General features: G+C 48.3%; 2 protein-coding genes and 1 pseudogene across 13 annotated transcripts in view; 2 read left to right on the top strand and 1 right to left on the bottom strand.

The window, feature by feature from the left end:
• Positions 1-296: 296 nt before the first annotated feature.
• On the top strand, positions 297-9,760 carry VAMP3 (vesicle associated membrane protein 3). Its single transcript, XM_047724754.1, has 5 exons — positions 297-415; positions 2,562-2,643; positions 5,988-6,146; positions 6,890-6,941; positions 7,984-9,760. Coding segments are annotated over exons 1-5 (315 nt in total). The 5' UTR covers positions 297-413; the 3' UTR covers positions 8,004-9,760.
• On the bottom strand, positions 1,752-2,366 carry LOC125097183 (putative protein SCAMPER; annotated as a pseudogene).
• Positions 9,761-14,131: 4,371 nt separating the features above from the next.
• Positions 14,132-23,631, top strand: part of PER3 (period circadian regulator 3) — a 60,726-nt gene continuing 51,226 nt past the window's right edge. For 10 of the 12 annotated variants that reach the window (XR_007126516.1, XM_047724753.1, XM_047724747.1 and 7 more), the window contains exons 1-6: positions 14,132-14,273; positions 14,549-14,933; positions 15,385-15,530; positions 17,074-17,189; positions 18,377-18,578; positions 22,708-22,756. Coding sequence is in view for 11 of the 12 variants with exons in the window: in XM_047724753.1 (XP_047580709.1) it covers positions 14,758-14,933; positions 15,385-15,530; positions 17,074-17,189; positions 18,377-18,578; positions 22,708-22,756 (689 nt within the window). In the remaining variant the exon portion in view is untranslated. The other 2 variants (XM_047724749.1, XM_047724751.1) reach the window with 2 other exon arrangements.

The following is a 23,631-nucleotide window of genomic DNA, read 5'->3' as shown; positions in this document are numbered from 1 at the left end:
CGACGCCTGTGATAAATACTCCCAAAGGGCCTTCCGATCTTATTTTAACCAGTTTCCCGGGAAAACGGGGGTCTCCAGGACCTCCGGGTTAACGCGGGACGTCCAGCAGAAGCACACAGTGGGTCCCCTGTACTGTCACGGCCAGGCAAATGGCCCCCGCCCCCATTCACCGACACAGTCCCCTCACCGTGCCTAACGCGCAAGCCGCACCGCCTCCCGCAGTCAGCTCGCGCCCCGCCCTCCCCACCCCCGCGCTCTCGGGTGGCCCCGCCCCGAGACGCCCCGCCCCCTTCCGGCGCGCCCCTCCGCGGCCGCGCCCGGCGACGTCATCTGCCCCGCGCCTCCGCCCCGCCCAGCTCCCGGCCTTCGGTCCCGCTGCGCGGCTCTGCTGACCGTCGAGCGCCGCCACCAAAATGTGAGTGACGCGGCGTGACGCGGGGCGGCTTCGGACTCCGGGAGACGGTGGCCCGCGGCTGGGATCCTCCCCCGGCTCGGTTACCCCCCTCCTCCCGTCCCCTTCAGCCGCTCGGACGCGGGCCTGCGCGGTGGTTCCGGAGGCCCGGGGATGGGCGGCGGCCCCGAGGATACGGGCTGCAGGCGGGCGGAGCCTGCCCCGCCGCGCAGCTCGCAGCCCCGCGGCGGTCCGGCGGTCGCGGAAGAGGCGGGGGCGGGGCTGCCGGGGGATTCCCGGCGCTAGGAAACGCCTCCTCCCTCCCCTGCCCCTACCTAGCTCCCACCCCTTCTCCCCTTCCCCTAACCCCCTGGGCCCGAGGCTCCCCAGAGGAGCGGTGGCCCCTGCCCTAGACTTGGAGCGCCCGTTCGCCGCCCGGTGCTGGGCTGGGCTCCGGAAGTTGCAAGGGAAAGGACCTCGGCCCTGTGTGTAGAGGCAGCAGTGGTCAGAGTGGACTCAGGAGCAGAGCTGTAGACCTTCCCTCTTTAGGCAGAAGCCATCTTGTAGTGGCCCCTGAAAACATGGGAGTTTCCCGTGGTAATATTCTGTCAAGAGTCCCACGGACCCTCTGTGCCCCTCCAGCCTGTCATGGCTCACCTACGGAGGAGGAAGGAATGGGTGCTTTCCCCGGGTTCCTCCTAGGAGCTAGGGCCACCACTCTGGAGTGTACCTGCTGAGGCTGCTGTGCCAGGAAATCAACGGTGGTTAAAGTCTAGATCCGTAGAATCATATGGGACCTGGTCTAGAGACAGGCTCCAGTGCAACCAGCCGTGTTGGCTTTCTAAACCCCACTTTAGGCTTCCCTAAGATGGGGCTAATAGTAGTACCCCCTTCAAAGAGTTAATAAGGATTAAGTGAGAAAACGCTTGAAGAAGAGGTACCAGTACATGGTTCTTCACTGTTACCTATCGGAGAATAAAATTAAGTGTAAGGGCAGGCATGGAACCTGCTACATCCCTGGTCTTTGACGCATGGTAGGTATAAAAGAACTTGAATCAGTGGATGCATCAGTAGCTGGTGTATGCAAGACGCATGCTTGGTCCTGTCTTGGGTACAGGGAAGAGCCGTCTAAGACACAGGAGTCTGATCTACTGGGGAAGGCGAGACGTTCCGATGACCCTTGAACAACATGGGTGTGAATTACACGTGGGTTTTTTTCCAATAAATACAGAACACTACAGTTACTGTGTTTTCTCTGTCTTAACGATTTTCTTAAGTTTTCCTCGACCTTACTTTATTGTAAGAATACAGTGTATAATACATAAAACATACAAAATACGTGTAAATCGACTGTTTATGTTCTTGGTAAAGCCTCTGGTCAACAGTAGGCTGTCAGTAGTTACATTTTGGAGGAGTCAAAAGTTACGTGCAGATTTTCAGTTGTGGGGTGGGGAAAGGGGTTGGCGCCCCCAAACCCCACCTTGTTCAAGGGTTGACTGTGTGTGTGTGTGTGTGTGTGTGTGAAAAATAAAAGTGTAGCCAACCAAGTAATGGAAGCAATAAGGATTTCAGAGCCACAGTGGTCAAGGAAGATCTGCCTGGGGAGAAACAGGCATTCAGTGAGGATTTGAAAAGAGGGGAACCTTTTAAGAGAGGAGGCACTGCTTCTCACCTTTCCCACTCACACCACCCCTCCCCCCTACATCTTGATGTTCCTGATCCTGTTTCTGCAAATGAATGTATTTCTCCGTAGTGGAAAAGTGGCATTTTGTAATTGTTCGTCAGTGTGAAAACCGTTCCTGCCACAATGAGAGATCGGAAGCGCACTAAGTGCATTTAAGCAGATGCGTGCCTTTAAACAATAAAAAAGTAGAGTTTCCCTTTCTTAGGGTCCCTGATATTAACATCAGGTGCTTCAGCGTCACAAAGTAAAGCTTGTTAAACCTTCACTTTAAACTCTGGTCACTTCTCACATATGGATGAATCTTGGAAATTATAGAGGAATTAGAAGAAATGTCATTAGAACCTTTGTTCATTACTGTGGGAAGGATTTCTTTTCTGCTTTAGTTCTGAAACTTCTAACAGCGAGGTCTTGGAGTAATGTCTTCATCCTTACAGAAATGTATCTGAAATCAGAGTTTACTCATGCTTGTGCCTTTCCACGTTTCAGGTCTACAGGTGCCCCTGCAGGTTCAAGTGCTGCCTCCAGCAGCAGCCGAAGACTTCAGCAGACACAAAATCAAGTCGATGAGGTACTGGTCTCCAGTGTTGAAAACTGAATTTTAAACCAACATGGGAACACCCTGGAAAGAATTCTTTTTAGAAAAAGTATCATAAAAGCATGAGTATAAAGGAAATTTTGGCTGTTTCTTAAATATAACAAATGAGCTAAGCTTCTGAGAAGTCAGTCTCCAGGAGTCATGCTTGTTTTCCCGTGACCGAATCCTGTATCTGAACCACAGACACTCCTCCTGAGAGCATTCCTCCAGGAACCACTTTATAAGATACAGTTTGCCACAATTAAAAAAAAAAAAAAAAATGGAAAAGAAAAAAAAAAACTTTATAAAATAGGGTAATGGAGTTTTAAGGATTAGCTCTATAGGTTGTTCGAACCAAGACGAATCCCTCCAACCCAATTTTTCATCAAAAGGCTTCTTAGAGTAGCCTGACACACTGGTTACTAGGACTGAGCAAACCTCTGGAACTCCATTCCAGTTGTCACCCATTCACGTACTGAAGGCAGATGCTGGCAGACTGCTCTAGCCCGACAAATCGGTGTTTGTGGAATCCTGGAGTCTTTTTTCCAGCATCTTTTTTCTGCTCTGTATGTGCAGGCCCACAGTGGAAGACTGTGAGCAATTCAGACTAGGACTCTGTAGCCCGAAGAGCTGCCAGTGTGCAACAGAGACATCTCAATCTCTCTGCACTTAGCTGCTTTACAAAGCAGAGTCGAACTTAGGTCAGATTGCATTATTAAGTCATTTGGTAATATCTGGTCTGATGGTTTTGTTTAGGAACTGAATTCTGAAACTTATACATTTCCATGGTATTCTTACCCATCTTACCATTCTAACTGGATGAAACTTTCTTTTACTTAAAAAATCAAACTGGGTCCTTGTTCTTAACCAAAGGAATTTAAGGAGAGGTGGGGGTATTTTGTTGTTTTGTTTTGTTTTGTTTTGTTTTTAATTGAGGTGAAACTTACATAACATACAATTAGCCATCAACCAGGGGAGTTCAGTGTACTCACAGTGTTGTGCAGCCATTAACCTCTGTCTGCGTTCACTACTTTTGCTTCCCCCCGAAGAACACCCTGGACATGTGCAGTCCTCACTTGCCATTCCCCTTTTCTCCTGTTCTGGTAACCGGTAGTTGGCTTTCTGTTGCTATAGATTTGCCTGTTGTGGCTGTTTCCGATAAAGGGGTTCATGCCCCATGTGGTCTTTTGGGTTTGGCTTCTTTCACTCAGCATAACGTTTTTGCTGTTGGTCCCCGTTGCAGCATCTGTAAGTACCTCTTTCCTTTTTAGGGCTGAGTGGTGTTCCGTGGTGTGTGTGTACAGAATTTGTTTTTCCATTCATCTGTGGAGGGGTTTTTAAGTTTCCACCTTTTGGTTATCATGAATAATGCTGCTGCAAACATTCATGGACAAATTTCGGTGTGGCTCTATGTTTTCATTTCTCTTGGATATGTATCTAGAAGCAGGAGTGCTGGATTACGTGGTAATCTTGTGTTTCACTTTTTGAGGACCTGCCAAGCCTGTCCACAGTGGCCGCTGCAGCCTGCCTTCCCTCCAGCAGTGTCCGGGGGCCCTGCTTCTCCACTTCCTCACCAACACTTGCTAGTTTCTGTTTTCTCTGAGTGTAGCTGTCCTCCTTAGTGAGTATGAAGTATTTCATTGTGGTTTTGCTTTGCATTTCTTCAGTGACCAGCGGTGTCGAATATCTTTTCATGTGCTCGTTGATCATTTGTATACGTTCTTTGTAGAAGTGTCTAGTCAAGTCTGTTGCCTGGCTCTTTTTATTGGGTTGTTTCTCTCCTTGTTGGGGAGCAAGAGTTCCATATATATGTGTATATATATATATTCTGGATATTAAACCCTTCTTAGATAAATGATTTGCAAATAGTTTCTTCTATTCTGTAGATTGTCTTTTCACATCCTTGAGAATGTCTTTTGCACAAAAGGTTTTCATTTTTTTAAAGTTTAGTTTATTTTGTCTTTCGTTGTTCTTGATTTGGTGTCAAATCCATGGCCAAATTGGAAGTTAGGAATGTTTGCTCTTAAGTTTTCTTCTAAGAGTTTTATAGTTTTTAGCTCTTATACTTAGGTCATCAATCCATTTTGAGCTAATTTTTATATATGGGGTGAGGTGTAAAGGTCCAGCTTCGTTCTTTTGCATATGGCTGTCCCGTTGTCCTAGCACCATTTGCTGAAGAGACCATCTTCCTCCTCACTGAGAGATTTGACAGTTCTGTCAAAAATCATTTGGCCATGGGCGCCTGGGTGGCTCAGTGGGTTAAGCTGCTGCCTTTGGCTCAGGTCATGATCTCAGGGTCCTGGGATCGAGTCCCGCATTGGGCTCTCTGCTCAGCGAGAAGCCTGCTTCCCTCTCTCTCTCTCTGCCTGCCTCTCTGTCTACTTGTGATCTCTCTCTGTCAAATAAATAAATAAAATCTTTAAAAAAAAAAAATCATTTGGCCATAGAAGTTTGAGTTAATTTCTGGATCCTCAGTCCGTATGTCCGTCCTTATGGTAGAATCACACTACTTTGATTACTGTAGCTTTGTTGTAAGGTTTTGATACTGGAAAGTCTGAGTCCTCCAACATTTTCTTTTTCAGTATTGTTTTGCCTATTCAGACCCCTTGTAATTCCATAAAAATTTAAGGACTGGGTTTTCTGTTTCTGGGAGGGGATGGTAGTAGGGGAAGGACAGTGGAATTTGAATAGAGATTGCGTTGAATCTGTATATCTGTACAGTACTTTGAGGCATCTTGCCATCTTAACATGCTACTGTATATGGAATTTTTTTTTAATTTCCTTTTCATTTATCTTATATGGAAACATTCTGATTTCTGGGTGCTGGTCTTGTACCCTGAGCCTTTACTGAGCATGTTTATTGACTCTAGTAGCGTGTGGATTCTTCAGGATTTTCCATATATGGAATCATCTGCAAATGGCTGTCACTTTACTTCTTTCTTTCCAATTTGGATGTCTTTTGTTCTTTCCTTGCCTGAGTGCTCCGGCCAGAACTTCCAGGAGAGTGTTGAACGGCGTTAGTGACCGTGGGAGTCCTTGCTTGTTCCGGATGTTGGGGAGAAATTCTCGGTCTTTCACCACTGAGCCTGGGTGTTACTTGAGGGTTTTTCCATAAATGCTCTTTGTCATGTTAGGGAAGTGCCCTTCTGTTTCTAGTTTGCCAGGTGTTTTCCTCATGAAAGAGTGAGCCGCTCCCTGCTCCTTCCTTTTTAAATGAAAGTGTGGCTCAGAATAATCAAGTGCTGACCTGAAGGGAAATGAGCCCTTTTACTTCACTGAGAGTTCTGCTTGTTTTTCCCTCCCTCTCTCTGTAACTCGGCGTGCTCGCGTCCGCTCAGGTGGTGGACATCATGAGAGTCAACGTGGACAAGGTGTTGGAAAGAGACCAGAAGCTGTCGGAGTTAGATGACCGCGCAGACGCGCTACAGGCAGGAGCATCCCAGTTTGAAACGAGCGCTGCCAAGTTGAAGAGAAAATACTGGTGGAAGAACTGCAAGGTACTTTTCTTTCACCTGTTTTTACATGAGTCACCCTCCGTTCTCAGAGGGTCTGCGGGGGCTGCAGGTATTGGAGAGGAGTTTGATGTCCCGTACATGGAACTCTGGCTTGATTCTGAGTCTCGAGCCCTGACCGCATGCCCTCTTCCCGTGCCCTCAGCTAGGAATGCTCCGTGAGCCATGGCTGACCTTAAGAAGCGTATAGAACAGGAATGTCCAAAATTGGGTCACCAGCCCACCAAGGCCCTTCCACGTCTCCACCCCCGCAAAGCCCTGCACACACAGTGGCAGGAAAGGGCTGGGGTTGGCAGCCCACTGGCCTGTGGTTCAGTGAAAGGCTCCAGTGGCACAGGATAGGGGTGCTTGAAAGCCAGTGTGCTCCACAGAAGTGCAGAAAGCAGCCCCCCAGCAGCGTACTCCAGAGCAGACCTTAACACCTGCCGCAGCCCAGGTGTAACTAGCCCCTTAGGGCACACGAGTGACATTCCCTGATGCACAGGACGGGCTTAGGTAGCTCATGCAGATGCCTTCCTAGGGACCACAAATCATTGCACCGTCTTCTAAAAGGCAGATAAATAACTTCATACTATAATTGAGAACAGCAAATTTAGGCTTTAAAAACTGAATTATTTCAGATTATAGTGTACCTTAACTTCTCGGTCCATGACTAGAATATTACACTCTTCGGTGAGCATGCTCATCTGTGCGTTTGGAAATGTGAGATGGTCTCTGTTTTGTCGCAGATGTGGGCCATAGGGATTGTCGTCTTGGTCGTCATCATCATCATCATCATCGGTGAGTTCTGGCCAAAATCCACTGTTCAGGTCTTCTCGGTGTGGTCACAGCTGACGTCATATACAAGCACTTGGAATAAAAGTTCCCTCAGAATTACTAGTTCACTCCAAAGATTTTCATTTTCTTCAGTAAATTTTTTTTTTAAGATTTTATTTATTTATTTGACCGAGAGAGAGAGAGAGATCACAAGTAGGCAGAGAGGCAGGCAGAGAGAGAGGGGGAAGCAGGCTCCCCGCCCAGCACAGAGCCCGATGCGGGGCTCGATCCCAGGACTCTGAGATCATGACCTGAGCTGAAGGCAGAAGCTTAACCCACTGAGCCACCCAGGTGCCCCTCTTCAGTAAACGTTTTAAGTACTTGATTATTTCATTAAAATCCAAGGGTTTTTTAAATATACACATTGATCCTTTGAAGTCAGAGAAAAATGTGTTCATTTCCACTGCCCCATCTGTTTTCACTCTGAGTACATTTTCATCCGATACTTCCTCGTACAAGGAACAGTCTTGTCTATTGATTACAAGCATGACTGCCTGTCCCCTGTGGCTCTGGTCCCGTCTAGCTGTGCAGTCTTGGGCAAGCAACTTAATGTCCCTGGTCCTCAGTTTCTTCACTTGGAGAGAGGGGATGATAATAGAACACCCATACGCTTGCTATGGGGACACCGCTGCACAGTCTGCGAACGGTGCATAGCATGGTCCCGGGTGCGTAGTACTGACAGTAGCGGGATAAGTACGTCCGTCCGTACGGACGTGCCTGTGCACACAGAAGTCTGAGTACCGAATTACCACTACTGCTACCATATGTGATACCGGAACAGGCCATTGATGTTTGTAGCCCAGGCCCTGGGAACCATTTGCAAAAGCAGTTCTTCCCATCCCTTCTCTTGACAGTGACCTCAAGCCCTCGGCAAAGTGTAGAGACGCCACTAGTAAGAAGTTGGCCTAGTTGACTTGCGCATTTAGACTGTGACGTTCACTGTTAACTCCGGGTTTGCAGTGAGAGACTGAATTGTTTCCTCTGCTTTGTCGTGTCTCCCCCTTAGTGTGGAATATTTCCTCGTGAAGAACCAGTGCCGCCCCAGCCTGCCGTTCAAGAAACCTCTTCAAGACCTTTGACTTAGAACCCGCTATATTCTCGAGCTCGCCTACTGTTCTGTCTAAGCTGATTAGTTTCTGTTTGTTACTGTAAAGTTGAATTTCTAGGCCATGTGCCTTTGTGATGTCATAAACACTCCGAACTTGAAGTGCGGCCGCCCAGCCCACACCCGGCCTGGCGCCTTCACAGATGGCCGAGTGGCTGATGAAGAGCATCTCTTAACTTCCCGAGTGTCATCACCTCGAAGTAAGGTTGTCTGAGGAATTGCCGTTAATTCCAGTTAAGGGAATTTGTTCCAAGCTAGCCATCCCTGCCATATGACATCTTCAGAACCACATTCTAAGCCTTTAGGTAATCAGATTTCCAGTTTGTGCCTTCCAGAAAGAACACTACTGCCTAAGCAAATCTGTAATAGTAACAGGTTGTGCCTTATTTTGCTATTTTTCGGATTCCCTAGAGGAGAACTTTCTGTTTATAAGCACTACTGACTCTTGCGCTGTATTTAAAAATAAGACGTGGATAAAGAGTTTCTGCTCTTACATTAGATGTGAAGATGTTTACTTTCTTGTTACTGTTTTTGTATCACTTGCTAAAAATATTTTAATCAGAAATAGCCTCTTTAAAACATTTTTACAGAACTATGGCTATGACCAAAGTTTCTATTTTGCCAAAAAGTTGAATGCCCAGTACAGTGTCCTTATGTCTGTTCCTGACAGATTAATTTAAAAAAGTGACAAATGGAACTTAAGGTGCCCTTCAGAATTAAAATTCTAATACTGTCTGTGAACCCTCTCCATCCTGACAGGCCTTTCTTGCCTCTGGAGTGCTGTGGGTGGTGCAGCTCCCTGAGTCCGCATTTCTCCCAGGGGCGAGAGCAGCTTTAAGCCAGACTCTGAGCATCTCCTCCCGAGAGACTGAGCTCAGTAGGGCCTCTGATAATTACGGGACCAGCAGTCCTGCAGCCTTCAAGGGAGACCATCTGTGAACTGGTCGTTAACTGGCCCAGTCTGTATAGACGGTAGCCTTTGGTAGTTTGTTTTCCTATTTTTTATCCATATCCCACTTCCTAAATCTGTCTTCTGAATTACACCTTCTACTGGGCATTGGTCAGGAGTGGTTGACTCTTCCCAGAGGACAGCTAACCAGAGACTCTTTGTTCAACGTCAGAAACTGTACAAGATGTTGCTTTGGAAACAGCTTTGTCACCCGAGAGACTTGTGTATGTGAGACTTTTACCATCAGGGTTGGTGGCTTAAGGATGGGAATTCAGGTTGGCATGCAGATAGGCAAGGAGGCTCTGAGGGAGAAATGCTGAGGTGTTACCACCCTGACCCGTGGTTACCAGAGGATTCTAAAAGTCTCGTCCATACGCCAGCACATGACTTACAAAGCAGCAACAGTTGCCATGCACCAGGACCCGGGCTCCCTTTAACATCTCTCTCCCTGGCCTCACTGAGATGCTGCCATGTTGTGGACACGCCCTGCAGGATGCCCCGCTGGAGGAGGAGGCAGTGGTCAGTGTGGGGCAGGCCTTGAGCCCACCCTCTGCTCAGGGACTCTGGCCGGGTCTGACTCAGAAAGCTTGGTGCTCTGTCCTTGCCTCGTGCCTGGTCCCTGTAACCCACCGGCTCCTGCACTGACCCGGGGCCACCTCGCTTGTATCTGTGCATTTAGTTGGGAACTTACCCACTCTAATGAACCGAATAAACTGTTTATAAGCGTGATTCTGGTATCTTGTGTTGCTTGTAGAAGAATCGCTGTGCGCGGTCCAAGTCACAAAACGCATTCCTTGTTGCTGCCCTCCCCTCTCACTTAGAAACCCCAAAATGCACTCTCTTCCTCTCCCCAGTCCCCAGCATTTTCCCCTACCCTAGTGAACCCAAGCAAACCCTTCCTCTCTGGAGAAGTATAGGAGATGAGGGGTGGGAGGCGCTGGCTTTCTTACAATTGCCAGAATGCTGAGGAGCTGGCTTTTGAGTTTCTTAAATACACGTTCTTCAAAGACCACAGAGCTGGTCCTCTTTGGTGGAATGGCAAGCTGCCTCTGTGGCCCTCAGGGAAGGAAGGTGGACGGGCGGGAACCTTCTCCAAACAGCTCTCCTTTTGATTCTGCACACCCTTCCCCTTGAATACACTTCCACTATTAATCTACCACCTCCAGGGAACAATACAATATAGGTAGAAGTAGCCTTTGCTTATGGTTACAGTGAAATGCCAGTTTCCTATATAAACCTGAGAGAGAAATGGTTGACGTCTTCCATTTCCTTGACCTTGGATAGATGGTCGCCACTCTTCTTGTCTGCCATACTATCGTGTCCTGGTAAAGCACCTACAGCAGAATCGTACTGTTTGTTCGGGACCTTTGTATAATGAGATCTATATAAATTTTGCTTCCTTTCTCAAGATTTTGAAGGAAAATCTACCATAAATGGGCTCTTTTCTGCCTCTCCTGTAAATGTCAGGATTCCTTGGCCAACTGGGTCCTCAGCCAACTTCTTTCCATTCTACTCAGTCTCCCGGGGGCAATCTTATCTCTTCCCACATCTCTAATCTTGAATGTACTGAGGATTCCTGGCCTAGTGGACCAAACAGAATTAGGCATTCCCCTGCAGCACGCTCCTCTTCCTACCATTAACAGTGTGGGTTCCAGAAAGTGGCACCACCATCCATCCAGTGTCCACGCCAGGCCAGTCCACTGCACTTGCTGATACTTGTCGTGACCATACAGATCACTCAGAAGGTGCTGGAGCGCTACGTAATAAACGTTTGCCAAATCTCAACAGCTTAAAGTTATTTCCTCACTCATGCCTCATGTCCAAAGCCAGCCAACAGGAAGGTTCTACCCTCAGTCCCTCGGGGAGGGACTTCCTGTAAACATTTGTTTCAGGTTATCACTGTGGCAGGAGGGGAACATCAGGAACTGTGCGCTGGCTCTCAAAGCTTCCGTCTGCAAGCGGGTTTCTTAGTTCTGCTCACACTGCTGGCCAAAACAAGTCACACGACCCCGCCCAACCTCATAGGTGGCAGGGACCACATGTCACTGGAAGGAGAAATGCGATGTTTGTGAACAGTTGCCTTCCGGATGACAATTTAGTCAAAGGATGTGGCAAATTCCCCTTGACTCATACGTATTTTCGAATGAGTTGTGCATCCTACATGATAATTCCATATTTGCATCACTAAAATAATGTTTTTTAAAAGTATGGTGATTTTTTTTATTGGTTTTGAGTGAGGATTATTTGTTTAAAATTGACTGGACTGCTCAGTGCATTTAAAAATAGCATCCTTGGGGGCGTCTGGCTGGCTCAGTCGGTGGAGCGTGAGACTCTTGATCTAAGGGTGGTGAGTTTGAGCCCTACACTGGGTATAGAGATTACTTAAAATCTTAAGAAAAAATAGCATCCTTATATAACTGAGCTGCTTTTTACACTAGCAGAAAATTCAATTTATGAAACCACAATTTACTAAATAAGTCAATTATGGCATAATTATTAGAAAACAATTGATTTTTTTCCCTTCATCCTCTAAGTAGCAAGCTAAGTGCATTTCAAAATCTTCTACTTGTCTTTATACTGTCAGGACCATGGGCAATCCCCTGTTAACACAAGTGCCTGTCTTTAGCCCAGGTTCTGGATCCCAGCCTAGTGGAAGCCTTCCCTCCAGCAATTCCCTTTGTCTGCGGCTCCTCCTCCAGCTTCATCCCTTCTCCCTCCTTATCGGTCACCCCATCAGACCCTAATGTGGTCCCTATGTCCCTCCCTTGGGCAAACAAACACTTGTCTGCAGCCCCACACAGCAAAACCCCTCCCCACAGCTTGCCGTGGTTACTGCCCCCATTGCACTTTTCTTCAGCCAACACCACTGGGACATCCTTAACCAAGGTCACCGTCTCAGTGAAGCACCGCAGAAATTTTCTCTGCCCTTGTCATACTCTGTGCATCACCAGCATTTGATACGGTGAATAGCTCTCTCCTTGAAATATTTATCTAGCTCCCATGACCCAACGTTCTTCTGCTTTTTTTTCAACCCCCTCTATGGCTCCTTATTCTTCAGCTGGCTCTCTGCTTGGCCTCTAAATCTCCACGCCTCTCCCCTCCCCCAGTCTTGGCCTTTGGCCTTCCTCTATCTGCATTTTCCTGTTGAGAATTTCACCTGTGACTGTAAACGCTGTAGGGACTCTGGCCTCTTCCAAACGTCAGCCATCTCGCCATCCCTGGCCTCTCCCCTGCATCCCGGGCTGGGACATCCAGTCACCCACCTGACAGTCCCACCTGCGTGCTCAAACATAACGTGTGGGAAACAAGTCTCCATTCTCCCCTCATCAAAACTTACTCTCCCCAGACCTGTCCGTCTATGCTGATGACCCATGACACGCAGCTCTGCTTACACCAAAGACCCAGGAGTCCCTTGATCACTCTCTCTCTCTCTCTCACACACACACTCAACTCATCCGCAAGGTTCTGTGCCCCAGATGACTCCCACGTCTAGTCTCCTCTCGCCGTCCTTTCTGGCACCACCCTAGTCTAACCGGTCCTCAGCTCTCTTCTTGTAACTAACAGCCACCTGTTAACCACTCCCTGTGTAGAAGTCTGGCCAATACAGATCGCTCTCTTGCTTCAAATCCTCTTTCCACTACCTTTAAAAGAAAACCCAAATCGCGCTCCCTAATTATAATCTGGCCCTTCCTGACTTCCTGATTGCCCCTCACACCATTCCTCCTCCCTCTGGGAATTCTCCAAAGTAGATGTTCTTTCTGTTCCTGAACAACACACCTGCTCTGCCAGAGCCTCTGCAGGTGTCTTCTGCCCCCTCCCTTTGGGCCACCCGCACCCGCACCACACACACACTCAGGTTTCAGTTCGCCCAGTCCCAGAGGCTTCCCCGATCACCAGGTTAATGTGTCCTTTGCGTCCTTCACCCTCCACCCTCTCCCAGCTGCATTTCATCTTCGTTTCACATTCCACCCAGACTATCCACTTGCTTGTGTCTTCCATCTTCATAAAAGGTAGACTTCCTGAATGGCAGGGACTTTCGCCACCACTCTTTCTCGGGGACCACAGTCATCCCGGCCCAGATCATCCGCTCAGTGTCTGTTGAACGAACGCAGAACGCAATGCGACAAAACGAGAGGAGAGGGACATCTCCCGTCGTTTGGAAAAAGGAGGTGGTTTATCCAATACATGACATGAACAACTGGCACACTTCACTCACCCCTTTTCTATACAATTCCTTTCATTTTTCCAAAAACTACTGAACATTTTTCATGTACCCGACACTGGAAAGGGGCGGAGCTCTGCACTTCGGAGGAGTCGACACACAATCTAAAAAACCTTCAGACTTGATATTTTTACAAAGGGCTTGGCTACACCTTCCTTTTCTGAGACGGCGTCTCTTAACATACACTCGTCTTCCCCCAGTTGCCAAATCAACCTGTAACTTCAGGAACCAGGGAAATGTTCAGAGTCCGCCGTCAAAATTCCGTTTCTGAAACAGGGCTTTGATCTTCCCGGGACTGCTCCGGGGTCGACACCTCAGAGCCCCCGGAGCTGGTGGGCGCGAAGCACCAAGGTTGAGAGCAAGATGCAAAAAAAGGAGCCGGAGAAGGTGCAGACCAGGCGCTCGGACGTCCAGCGCTTCTTCCCGCGGCCGGGCCTGGCGCGACCTTGCCCCAGGGTCGTCCCCCGCTACCGCGGCCAACCCGGCCACCCTGGCCACCCCGGCCACCAGCGCGCCCCGCTGCCTGATCTCCCGCCCCTCACGTGGGGGCCGTCCATCCCCGCTCGGGTCCCGCCCCCTCGTGATTGGCGGCTCGAGCGCCCTATCCCTGCCGCGCTGGCTCCGGCCTCCTGGTGGTCCCGTGCCCTCCCGAAGGGGGCGGAGCACTCGACTAGCGCGGCCTGAGCTTCAGCCCCCTCCGGGCCGCTCCGCCCCCCGCCTACGCCCTGGCCTGCCGGGATTGGCCGAGCACCGCCCTTCGCCGACCCCCGGCGTTCTGTAACTCGCTCCCCGGCCTTCTCCCCGCCCACTCGCCTCGGGTTATGTAAGCGGGGCGCCCGGCGCGGGCTCCGCCCTGGAGCCCGAGCAGAGCCGGCCGCGGCAGCCAATCGCGCGGCTCGGGGCGGGGCCGCGTCACGTGGCGCACGAGGGGCGCGGCGACGGCGGCCTCCCGCACGCGGCGGGCCTCGGGACTGTTAGCTGCCCGGCGGTGCCCGGTGGGGCGAGCGGCGGCGGCAGCTGGTGAGCACTCTGCTGTGGCGGGGAGATCTCCCCGATTCCGCCCTCCGTTCTGGGGCCGGGGGAACCTGGGGCTCCTGAACTTGGCGCTGGAAGTTCCGCACTCCCGGGTCCAGTTTTTGAGCGCACGTCGCGGGTGGGGAGTTGCGGGTGGGCAGGCCGGCGAATGCGGGAGTCTGGCGGGGGGCGGGGTTGTCACAGCCCGGCGTCCGCAGCATATCGCCCGTGTCACTGGACACCTGACCCCTCAGTCACGTCCCCCCCGCCCGCGCCCCCAGGCTGCCCCCGTGAGCCGAGCCATTCGAGACTGCATGGAGATCCTGCATAGGAAACCGGCCAGGTGACCAGGGACCCGTATCCGCCGGCTCCTGATGACCAGTCATTTTCGCTAAGGCAATGGCGTGGTCCAAAATGAGAAATAAATTCCTGTCGCTGACTGCAAGGTGAAAAGGAAGCAGGCGACAGACCGAGGGCTGCTGAGCAGAAGATGGACCCCTGTGAAGACCTGGAAAGGTCCAGCCGTAGATGTCTGGACTCCAGGGGGACTGAGCCTCTGGAACTTGAAAGAGCGCAGGCCCGGGCCTCGGAGGCCTTGGGGAGAGGACAGGAGGAGTGGAGCCAGAAGTTCCATCTGCAGAGCCCACAGGTGGAGAGCAGCAACAGGTGACACGGCCTATCTGTTTGTTGTTCTTCCAGGGCAGTACAGGAACAGGGGGGCTTAAATCGCTTTATCTTTTTGTTTGTAAGCCCAGGAGAAAGTTCAGGGGGATCCTCAGACAATGGAATGAAAAGCTCTGGGAAACTGTGAGGAAGTACCAAAGAGTGCTGGAAGTTTGGAAACTGGTTAAGGATTTATCTGAGCAGGGGAACTGCAGTAGGGATGAGAAAAAATGGAAAAAATGGAAGATGTTTGATGTTTACCAGTTTCTTTGGCCAGGATCCCCCACCTTCCAAAGGGGAAAATAAACCTGGGAACAAAATGAGATGACCCGTGGGAAGCACTTAGAAAGTTGCTTGGCACGTTTGATAAACGCGGGCTGCTCTTTTTTTGAATTTTAATCTTAATTGAAAGTGTGAATTGATGGGTTGGTTCTTTTTTTGTTTTGTCTTACAGTGAACAGCAAGATCGAAACAGAATTTCTGAAGAACTTGTAATGGTTGTGCAAGAAATGAAAAAATACTTCCCATCAGGGAGACACAGTAAGCCAAGCACTGTCGATGCCCTCAACTATGCCCTTTGCTGCGTGCACAGAGTACAAGGTAAATGAGCGGGACAAAAAGTACAGTCCTGGGAGTACATCATTTTGTTCATAAACGTGGGCCAAGCCGGAAGAGTTGTCAATTTGGTTCTGATCCCTGAAATGTTTTGAGCGTTTGTGGTGCTTGATGTGAGATGAGCAAATACACATGGATTGTATTCATGTCTTGGTTTGGCAAATTAGGAACATCAGGAGAACCTTTTTTGTGTCATAGTTTAGGAACTGTTGTTGAGTGACTCTGCCATGTTTTGATGATTTGCTTTAGGAGAGTAGAGTTTAGCACATTTTAAAGCTTGCTTTTAAAGGATCATGGTTTTCTCAGGGTATTGGGGAAAAAACACATTTGGTAAATACAGCTTGCCTTTCCGTGTCATCCACATACTGTTACAATGCATTCATGGTATGTCAGGAATTTGCCAAATTAATTTTTTTTTATTAACATGTAATGTATTATTAGCCTCAGGGGTACAGGTCTGTGAATTGCCAGGTTTACACACTTCACTCACCATATCATATACCCTCCCCAATGTCCATCACCCAACCACCCTCTGCCTGCCTGCCCCCTGGCAACCCTCAGTTTGTTTTGTGAGATTAAGGGTCTCTTATGGTTTGTCTCCCTCCCGATCCCATCTTGTTTCGTTTTTTCCTTCCCTACCCCCCAAGCCCCTCACGTTGCATCTCTACTTTCTCATATCAGGGAGATCATATGATAATTGTCTTTCTCTGATTGACTTATTTTGCTCAGCGTAATACTCTCTAGTTCTGTCCACATCATAGCATTTCTTTTGATGGCTGCGTAGTATTCCATTGTGTATATATACCACATCTTTTTTATCCATTCATCTGTTGATGGACATCTAGGTTCCTTCCATAGTTTGGGTATTATAGACATTGCTGCTATAAACATTCAGGTGCACGTGCCCCTTCGGATCACTACATTTGTATCTTTAGGGTAAATACTCAGTAGTGCGATTGCTGGGTCGTAGGGTACCCCTATTTCCAACTTTTTGAGGAACCTCCATGCTGTTTTCCAGAGCGGCTGCACCAGCTTGCATTCCCACTGACAGTGTAGGAGGTTCCCCTTTCTCTGCATCCTCGCCAAGGAATTTGCCAAATTAAAAACAAACCGTTGCAAGCAACTTTCCTTTCTATCTCTGACCTTTCTTTTTCAGGGATTTAACAAAGCACACATTTTCTTTAGCTGGCGCACCTCTGTGACGTCATATATGACACACAGGTCCTAAATACGAAAGTAAGATTTCTGCCATAAACACGCCATGTGCATGTATTTGGAATTTGGGGTTTTCATACCTTATATGGAGCTTGCTCCTTGTGACACAGAACATCAGAAAATCCTAAACTCCAGAGGCTCGACATTGGTACAACTGTCAGTGTTTTAGGTGAAAGATGATGATGTGGTTTTGAGGCAGACACACCGAGGTGTCCTCATCCTAAAAAACAAGCTGACTTCAAGGGTGGTAAAAATGATCTCCTTAAGCTATCGCCATCACTGGACTACCTGTTTATTTTCCTGTGTTTCTTAGCAAACAGTGGGTTTTTCCAGACCCTCAGTCAGAGTGGAGCACCTCAAGCAGCTGCGACCACCTACAGTCTCGAGGAGCTGGGCACGGCTGCCTCGGGGTACCCTTCTAAAAACACAGTAAGAATCCGCACATTTTGCCATATCAGCCTGCGTGGTTTTTCCTAACCACTTTATCTAGACGTAGATCTTGAAACCTAATACATTGGAGCTTCAGTAACCGTGATGCGAGGCAAACAGAGGCTGCCCAGGAGGGTACTCAGTTTCTGCTGCCCTCGCGAGAGCGCAGATGTAAACTCAGGCGGCAGCCCAGGGGTGGTGGTCTGCTGGGCTCCCCTCACCAGCCAACCCTGCCTCCTGAGCACCCCTGCGTTCTCTTGACCAAAAATTAAAAAATAAAAAATAAACTGCAGCGTAACCGCTCTCATTTTATTCTAATTTCTGAATTGTTAATTTGTATTTATATCATTCTTAGTTCCAATACCTACTCCTCAAGTTGTAACAGCTGGATTTTATAGAACCAGCTGAGTTGAGATGCTGTCATTTTTCTGTAAAATTGGGCAAGAGACATGTCGTGTATCTTTTTTGAATCTCTCCATGTTGGCAGAATCATTCAGCCTCATGCCTCGTTGTTGGGATGGGCATGGCTTGGTTTCATGTTTAGACCTCAGACGTAGAGATCTTGTAATGTCAGAACGAGAGCGCTCCCTGAGATCACAGTAGTGTTTGTTTCACTGACTGTGGTGTTTATGGGACTCTGGTGGGTGTGGCAGAGTTGGAAGAAACAAGGAAAAGTTTAAGAAAACATTCTCCCTTAAGGTCTTCAAGATAAAACTTAGAAGGATGTGCCAATGGTAGGGGACAGGAACAGTGGTCAATTTGTAAATGTCACTGCTGTCTCATGGAACAAATGGGAGACATGATTCTTACGTAGCGAGGCGTGTCCAAGACAGTGTCTTGAAGGAGGTGGCTCTTGAGCGTGGTCTTGAAGCCTAGAGTTACGCATTGGTCAAGAGAAGACAGTCCCGTCAGTTTGCAAACGAGGAGGCATCAGAAGTGGTTAAGCCGTATGCACATTTAGTCGATGTAGGATGAACTGGTACATTGTCTGGTATAGAAATCAGACCTTCAGAAGATCAAATGTGGGTTTTTCGAGGACCATTAAAGCATATGTTGGAGAATCGCGCTGCCTTTGCAGGATATGTGCCTGTGTTGATGACATTAGGAGTTTAGAACAAATTGACCTTTCAAGGAATATTGTTCACATGTGTCTCAATATTTGCGTTTATTTTAAATGTTTTTCCTAGGATACCTTTGTGGCAGTTTTTTCCTTTCTGTCTGGAAGGTTAGTGCACATTTCTGAACAAGCTGCTTCAATCCTGAATTGTAAGAAAGATTTCTTGGAGTCGTCTCACTTCGTGGAACTGCTCGCTCCCCAAGATGTGAGGGTTTTCTGTGCACACACTGCCCATGCTCACCTCCCCCTCTGGAACAGCTGGACCCAAAGAGGTAATGGGACCGAGGCTCAGATGTTTACCTTGCCTCAGCACGATCAGTTTCATTCTTTCAGAGAGAGGACCAAAATTAACGTATTGTTTTGGACCTGCAAATGGTTTTTCTTATTTCTTTATGTAAAAAATGAGAAAGTAGGGCTCCTGCCTGGCTCAGTTGGTGGAATGTGCAACTCTTGACCTTGAGGTCATGAGTTCGAGCCCCACATTGGGTGGATTACTAAAAATAAAATTAAAAAAAAAAAAGGCACGTAAATGAATAAATAAAAAGTCAGACTGTTGGAAACAGCATTTTAAATCCTCTAACAAAATTCCAATTAATACACTTTGACTTTGTGAAGTTAATTTTATAGGTTCCATATCATAAATGTTTTTTTTTTTAATATGGTTTGACTGCCTGCATCCCATATAGCAGTTTCATTGTTACAAGGATTCTGTTTTCTCTAAGTTAATAAAATTAAACGTTTTCCCTCTTACATTGACTTCATTATTTCTTTGCTTGGCTTTGGAGAGAAACTTCTCATGATTAGCTCCCCTTCTAGTTTTGCTTCTCCCCAAAAGTTCATGAATCTCATTACTTTTTCTTCTGAAATAGTTATTTCCCTGAACTGGGAATGCCTAGTCCTGGTTTGCTTTGTGACTTGCAGTCCTGTGTGATTCTGTAAATAATTCGTTATTCTTTTTAAAGTCACCCTTTATTATTTCATATTCTTTGTGAATATTAGTATATTATTAATTAGAATATCAGTAACATTAGTACAGATCAACCTTTTTCTTTTGATTCCAAGCCCTTTTCTTTAGTTTTTTTAAAATTTAAATTTGTTTATTATAGTAAAAAAAAGTATATATCCAAAAAGTACCATCTTAACCATTTTTAAGTATACGGTTCAGTAGTGTTAGACATTGGCACAGACGTGAAACACCCCTCCAGAACGTTCTCATTTTGCAATCTCGGGCCCCATGCGCATTGCGACCTTCTAGCGCAGGCCGTGTCGCCTGGGAACAGACGCTCCTTTCTCTGTGGCAGACCTTTGGCCCCGTCTTTTGGGCGTAGCTCATGGACGCGTCAAAATGCACAGCTGTCCAACTTGCTTCTCTCCAGCTCTTTCCTGTTCCCTAAGACAAGGTTGATTTCATTTCTCTTCCTCTTCCTCGCGCATGTATTTTCAACCTCTAATTGTCCATTTTTGTTTGTCTGCTTTTATCCATCCTTCCTCCCCTCGGCCGCCATTTATCCCGCCGGCGCTGGGGGCCGGGAGCTGTTCAGGTGCTGAGACAGCCCCAGGCGCCCTGCACCCCCCTTCCCTCACCGTCAGTGCCCCCTGGGGTCTCTGTCTGCTCCTTTCAGCCGTGTTATCTTTGCAAGTTAGTTATTGCCGTGATATCTCCCCAACACGGAAAAAGGTAACATATTCTGAAGTTGCTGTTTTGGGAACCTGAATTTTGACTTTCTCCTTAAAGAGCTGGTGGTGCTCCTGGCGACCGCCCACACTGGGCTTGGCCTCGCACACCTCCGTGATTCCGGCTCTTGAGCCGTTTCTGGGCTGGGCCCCTGCTGCCTCCTTCTGCCCTTCCTCTGAGCTCCTGGAGCATGAAGGGGACATAGGAAGCTGGGAACTCAGCAGATGTCAGCCTTTGGCCTGGCGTCAGAGGATGTTTCCACTTTGGCTCGTACAGACCTCCCGGAAAGATCTGACCGCTGTTCTGTAGAGCGCACGTCTGAAAATAAGGATTCGCCCCCACAGCCGAGGTGTGGAACTGAGAAGGGACTCATGTCCACTGTTTGAGATCCCATAGTCTGGCTCTCGGTCCTGCACAACTCCTAGAGACTGCAGTGCCTGCTGTCCTCACACAGAGTACACGCAAGTCTCCCTTCTGGTAGAGTAGCTGTATTTCCCATGTGCAAAGAATTTTAAGCAAGGAAATCGGAAGACCTGAGTTTTAAATTGAGTTTTGTCCCTTCTGGAACCAAGGAGGCCATTTAGCTTCTCACTGTAAAATCGTCGTGTCCCACCAGCCCACTAACACACGGTCACTGAGAGAAGAAAGCACGCCGGCAGTTGGAGCACTTGAGGTATCTGGAATGTTCTGCAACACAAGGGCTCCTCTTCATTGCTGCCATTCTGTAGAACGGTTACTGTTTGCCAGGGCCTTTCTTCATGTTTCAATGGATTGACTAATTTAATCTTCACAAGAACCTTAGGAGCGGTAGACCCCATCACTGTCCCCAGTTGACGGATAAGGTAACTGTGTTAAGATGGGGTTAGCTGTGTAAGTGACATGCTGCAGGGGGTGGGGGATGGAGGGGACCCCACGGTGCATGCCTGGCACCGGTGGAAGGAGCAGGAACCGGGGGACTGGGGAGGAGACGGCTTGGCCTGCCACACGGCTCACAGGACTGCTTGGCCAGGCAGTCAAAGGGAAGTCCCAGCCATGGTCACACACCAGAGGAGCTCAGCATCTCCATGGAATGGTCCTGTCTCGGTACCGCTCCGTGCGCGGGCCCTGGGTGGGAACAGCCACCAAATGTGGGGCCCTGAGATAGCAGCTGTGGCCTGCGGTCAGTGATGTCCCCTGAAGCCGGGGGCCATGCCCTTTCTCCATCTCTCTGATCCTGAGGCACAGAGCTAAGGGATTCATCTGAGGTCGCGCTACCGGCAGGTGCGGAGCGGGATTTCACCCTGCCAGTGTGAGTCAGGGCCCTTGCTGGGATCCGCTGCCCCTCCGGACCACGTCAGTCCCTGCGGTGGGAACCATCAAACAGGACATCTGTGGCCACACGAAGGTGGGCATTTGAAAACGACACCAAGGAATGGGTCCTGTTTATAAAAATCATCTCAAAAAGCTAAGAATATTTTTGAGACATCCTTATCTTGCCATCAGCCCTCCGCAGGCTTCTCTGAGCCTTTCCTGGGGTGGTTTCGATGTTAGGGCCCGTTGGGTGTCTCAGAGCCATGAGTTCGGTGAGCTGACCTTGTCAGCTCGGTTCCTCCTCACAGACGAGCCGTAAGAACAGTCATCTGGTTTCAGGATTTTAGGACTGTGACTTCCATAGTGTTCTGAATTCTGAGAGTTGGATCATTGGTGCCTTTGAAACTGGGAGTTTTTGCGGTTTGGTTTTTCGGGGGTTTTTTTGTTTGTTTGTTTGCTTTTTTAATCAGGTACATTTTCCCTGGTCATTCAAAAGTCCATTTTCTGACTCTTCTGTGATCTTCTCCTCGGAAGTGCAAAGACCCGGACCACGTGCCCTGTCTTGGTTCTTCAGAGTTCTCGTTGTTTCTGCTCCTTTGGTATATGCTTATAAAACAACTCCTTGGTTTTAAGCATTTCCTTGGTTCCTGTAACTGAGGCTTTTTCACCCCAGTGGGCAAGTGCCCCAAAGATCAATTCAAGGCGCTCTAAGCAGAGGAGAGCTAAATAGTCGATAAACACTTGGGAAAAGGTTCAGCCCCTCGATCAAGGTAAATTAAACATTTCGGAATTACCACTTGACAAATCAATGAAATTAACACCGAAATCCATAAACCAGCGCAAACGTTGGTGTGAGGCTGGTGAGAACGTGTCCTTAGAGACCCTGGTGGTTGGTACGATCTTCTGTAGACCAGGGAGGCACTCCATGGTGAGAGGCCTAAGACGATCATGTCATTTCTGGGCCCCAACTTTGGGGATTTTGTCCAAGGACAGAAAACAGTGAGACATTTCTGTATCCTGTACCTAAATGCTGTAAGTGGTCCAGATCAGCAGTTTTTGAGACCTGTGCGGACTGTCACCGTGAAATAGAACGTGACTACCAAAGTAATTGTGTCCCCAGATCATTGCCTTGAGCTCGGAAGGAGGAGCATGGGCAGTTTCAGCAGTTTGATGAGGGAAAGCCCTCAGTCCTACATACATATGCTTGCTGTCTCCCTGAGGGTCACAGCTAGAGTACCAAATCCCCCTGGAAAATACTGGATGCGACTCCATCTCAGAGAGAGGGCAGAAGCCCTGTTTGAATCAAGGGTATCTCCTTTAAAAGAGCAGTTTCTCATTTGTTTGGGGATAATTGGAGTTTGTCTTGTGGACAGTGAGCTGCTCTGGCCTGTTGCTCTGGGAGCGGGTGATTAACGCTTTGTCTCTATTTCCTGCAGCATCTCAGTACGACTCCACTCTGTTGAAGTCCTTTTTCTGCAGGATCCGGTAAGTCTGGGGGCTTGTGAGGGGCAGGAACGATGGGTTACACTCTGATTTTGGGGGGCCCTTTTTAGGGCCCTTCTTAGATTCTTTTGTATTCAGCTAGCACTGGGTTCTTGCCACAAGAAGTTTGTGTTTTGATTGAGGAGAAGCAGCGTACACTCAAAATGACGAGGTAATAATGCAGTCCGGACGAAGAACAGAGAGATCATTCTTAGCCGGGGGTGCTCGCGCACTCTCGTGCTCTCTCTCATGTTCTCTGTCTCTCTTTCTCACTAGGGACTGCTGGCTGATGTTAAGTACACTTTCAAATGCCCATTGTTTGGGGATCTGTTGGTTTTGTTTGCTTTTTGACTCTTGGTCACACTTAAAATTAATTTTTGAAATTTTAATTGATTTAAAAAAAATTTTTTTAAGCAAGCTTTGTGCCTATAGTGGGGCTTGAACTTGTGACCTGGTGAGATCAAGAGACACACACTTTACCGACTGAGCCAGCCAGGCACCCCTAACTTCCTAAATTTTAAATAACTAAAGGGAGTAAAATACCTATGTCTAAGGGAAGGATTTAAAAGGTCCAGATGTAATGAACTGGAAGAAAACTGACCCAAATTTTAATCGTAGTTGGTTTCTGATAGGATTTGTTAGTGATTTTTTTTTCTTCTGAATTTGCTGTGCTGTGTTCATGTTACTTTTGCAATAAGGAAATGTGGTTTAGTGACATCACGATTACCAGCGTGAGTACTGAAGTTACTAAAGGGTCCAGATGTGGAAAACTAAAGAGAAAAGTCCTCGTAATGGACCAGTCAGCACTCCGCAGGGTTGGAGCCGTTGAGCTCACAGCATTCCAGTGGTTGGGGAAGGCTACCCCGGGGAGAGGGCCG

The sequence above is a fragment of the Lutra lutra genome, chromosome 4 (genome assembly GCF_902655055.1).
Source record: "Lutra lutra chromosome 4, mLutLut1.2, whole genome shotgun sequence".
Classification (NCBI taxonomy): domain Eukaryota; kingdom Metazoa; phylum Chordata; class Mammalia; order Carnivora; family Mustelidae; genus Lutra; species Lutra lutra.
The sequence above is the reverse complement of the archived record's forward strand: the minus strand, read 5'-3'. Positions and strand labels throughout refer to the sequence as shown.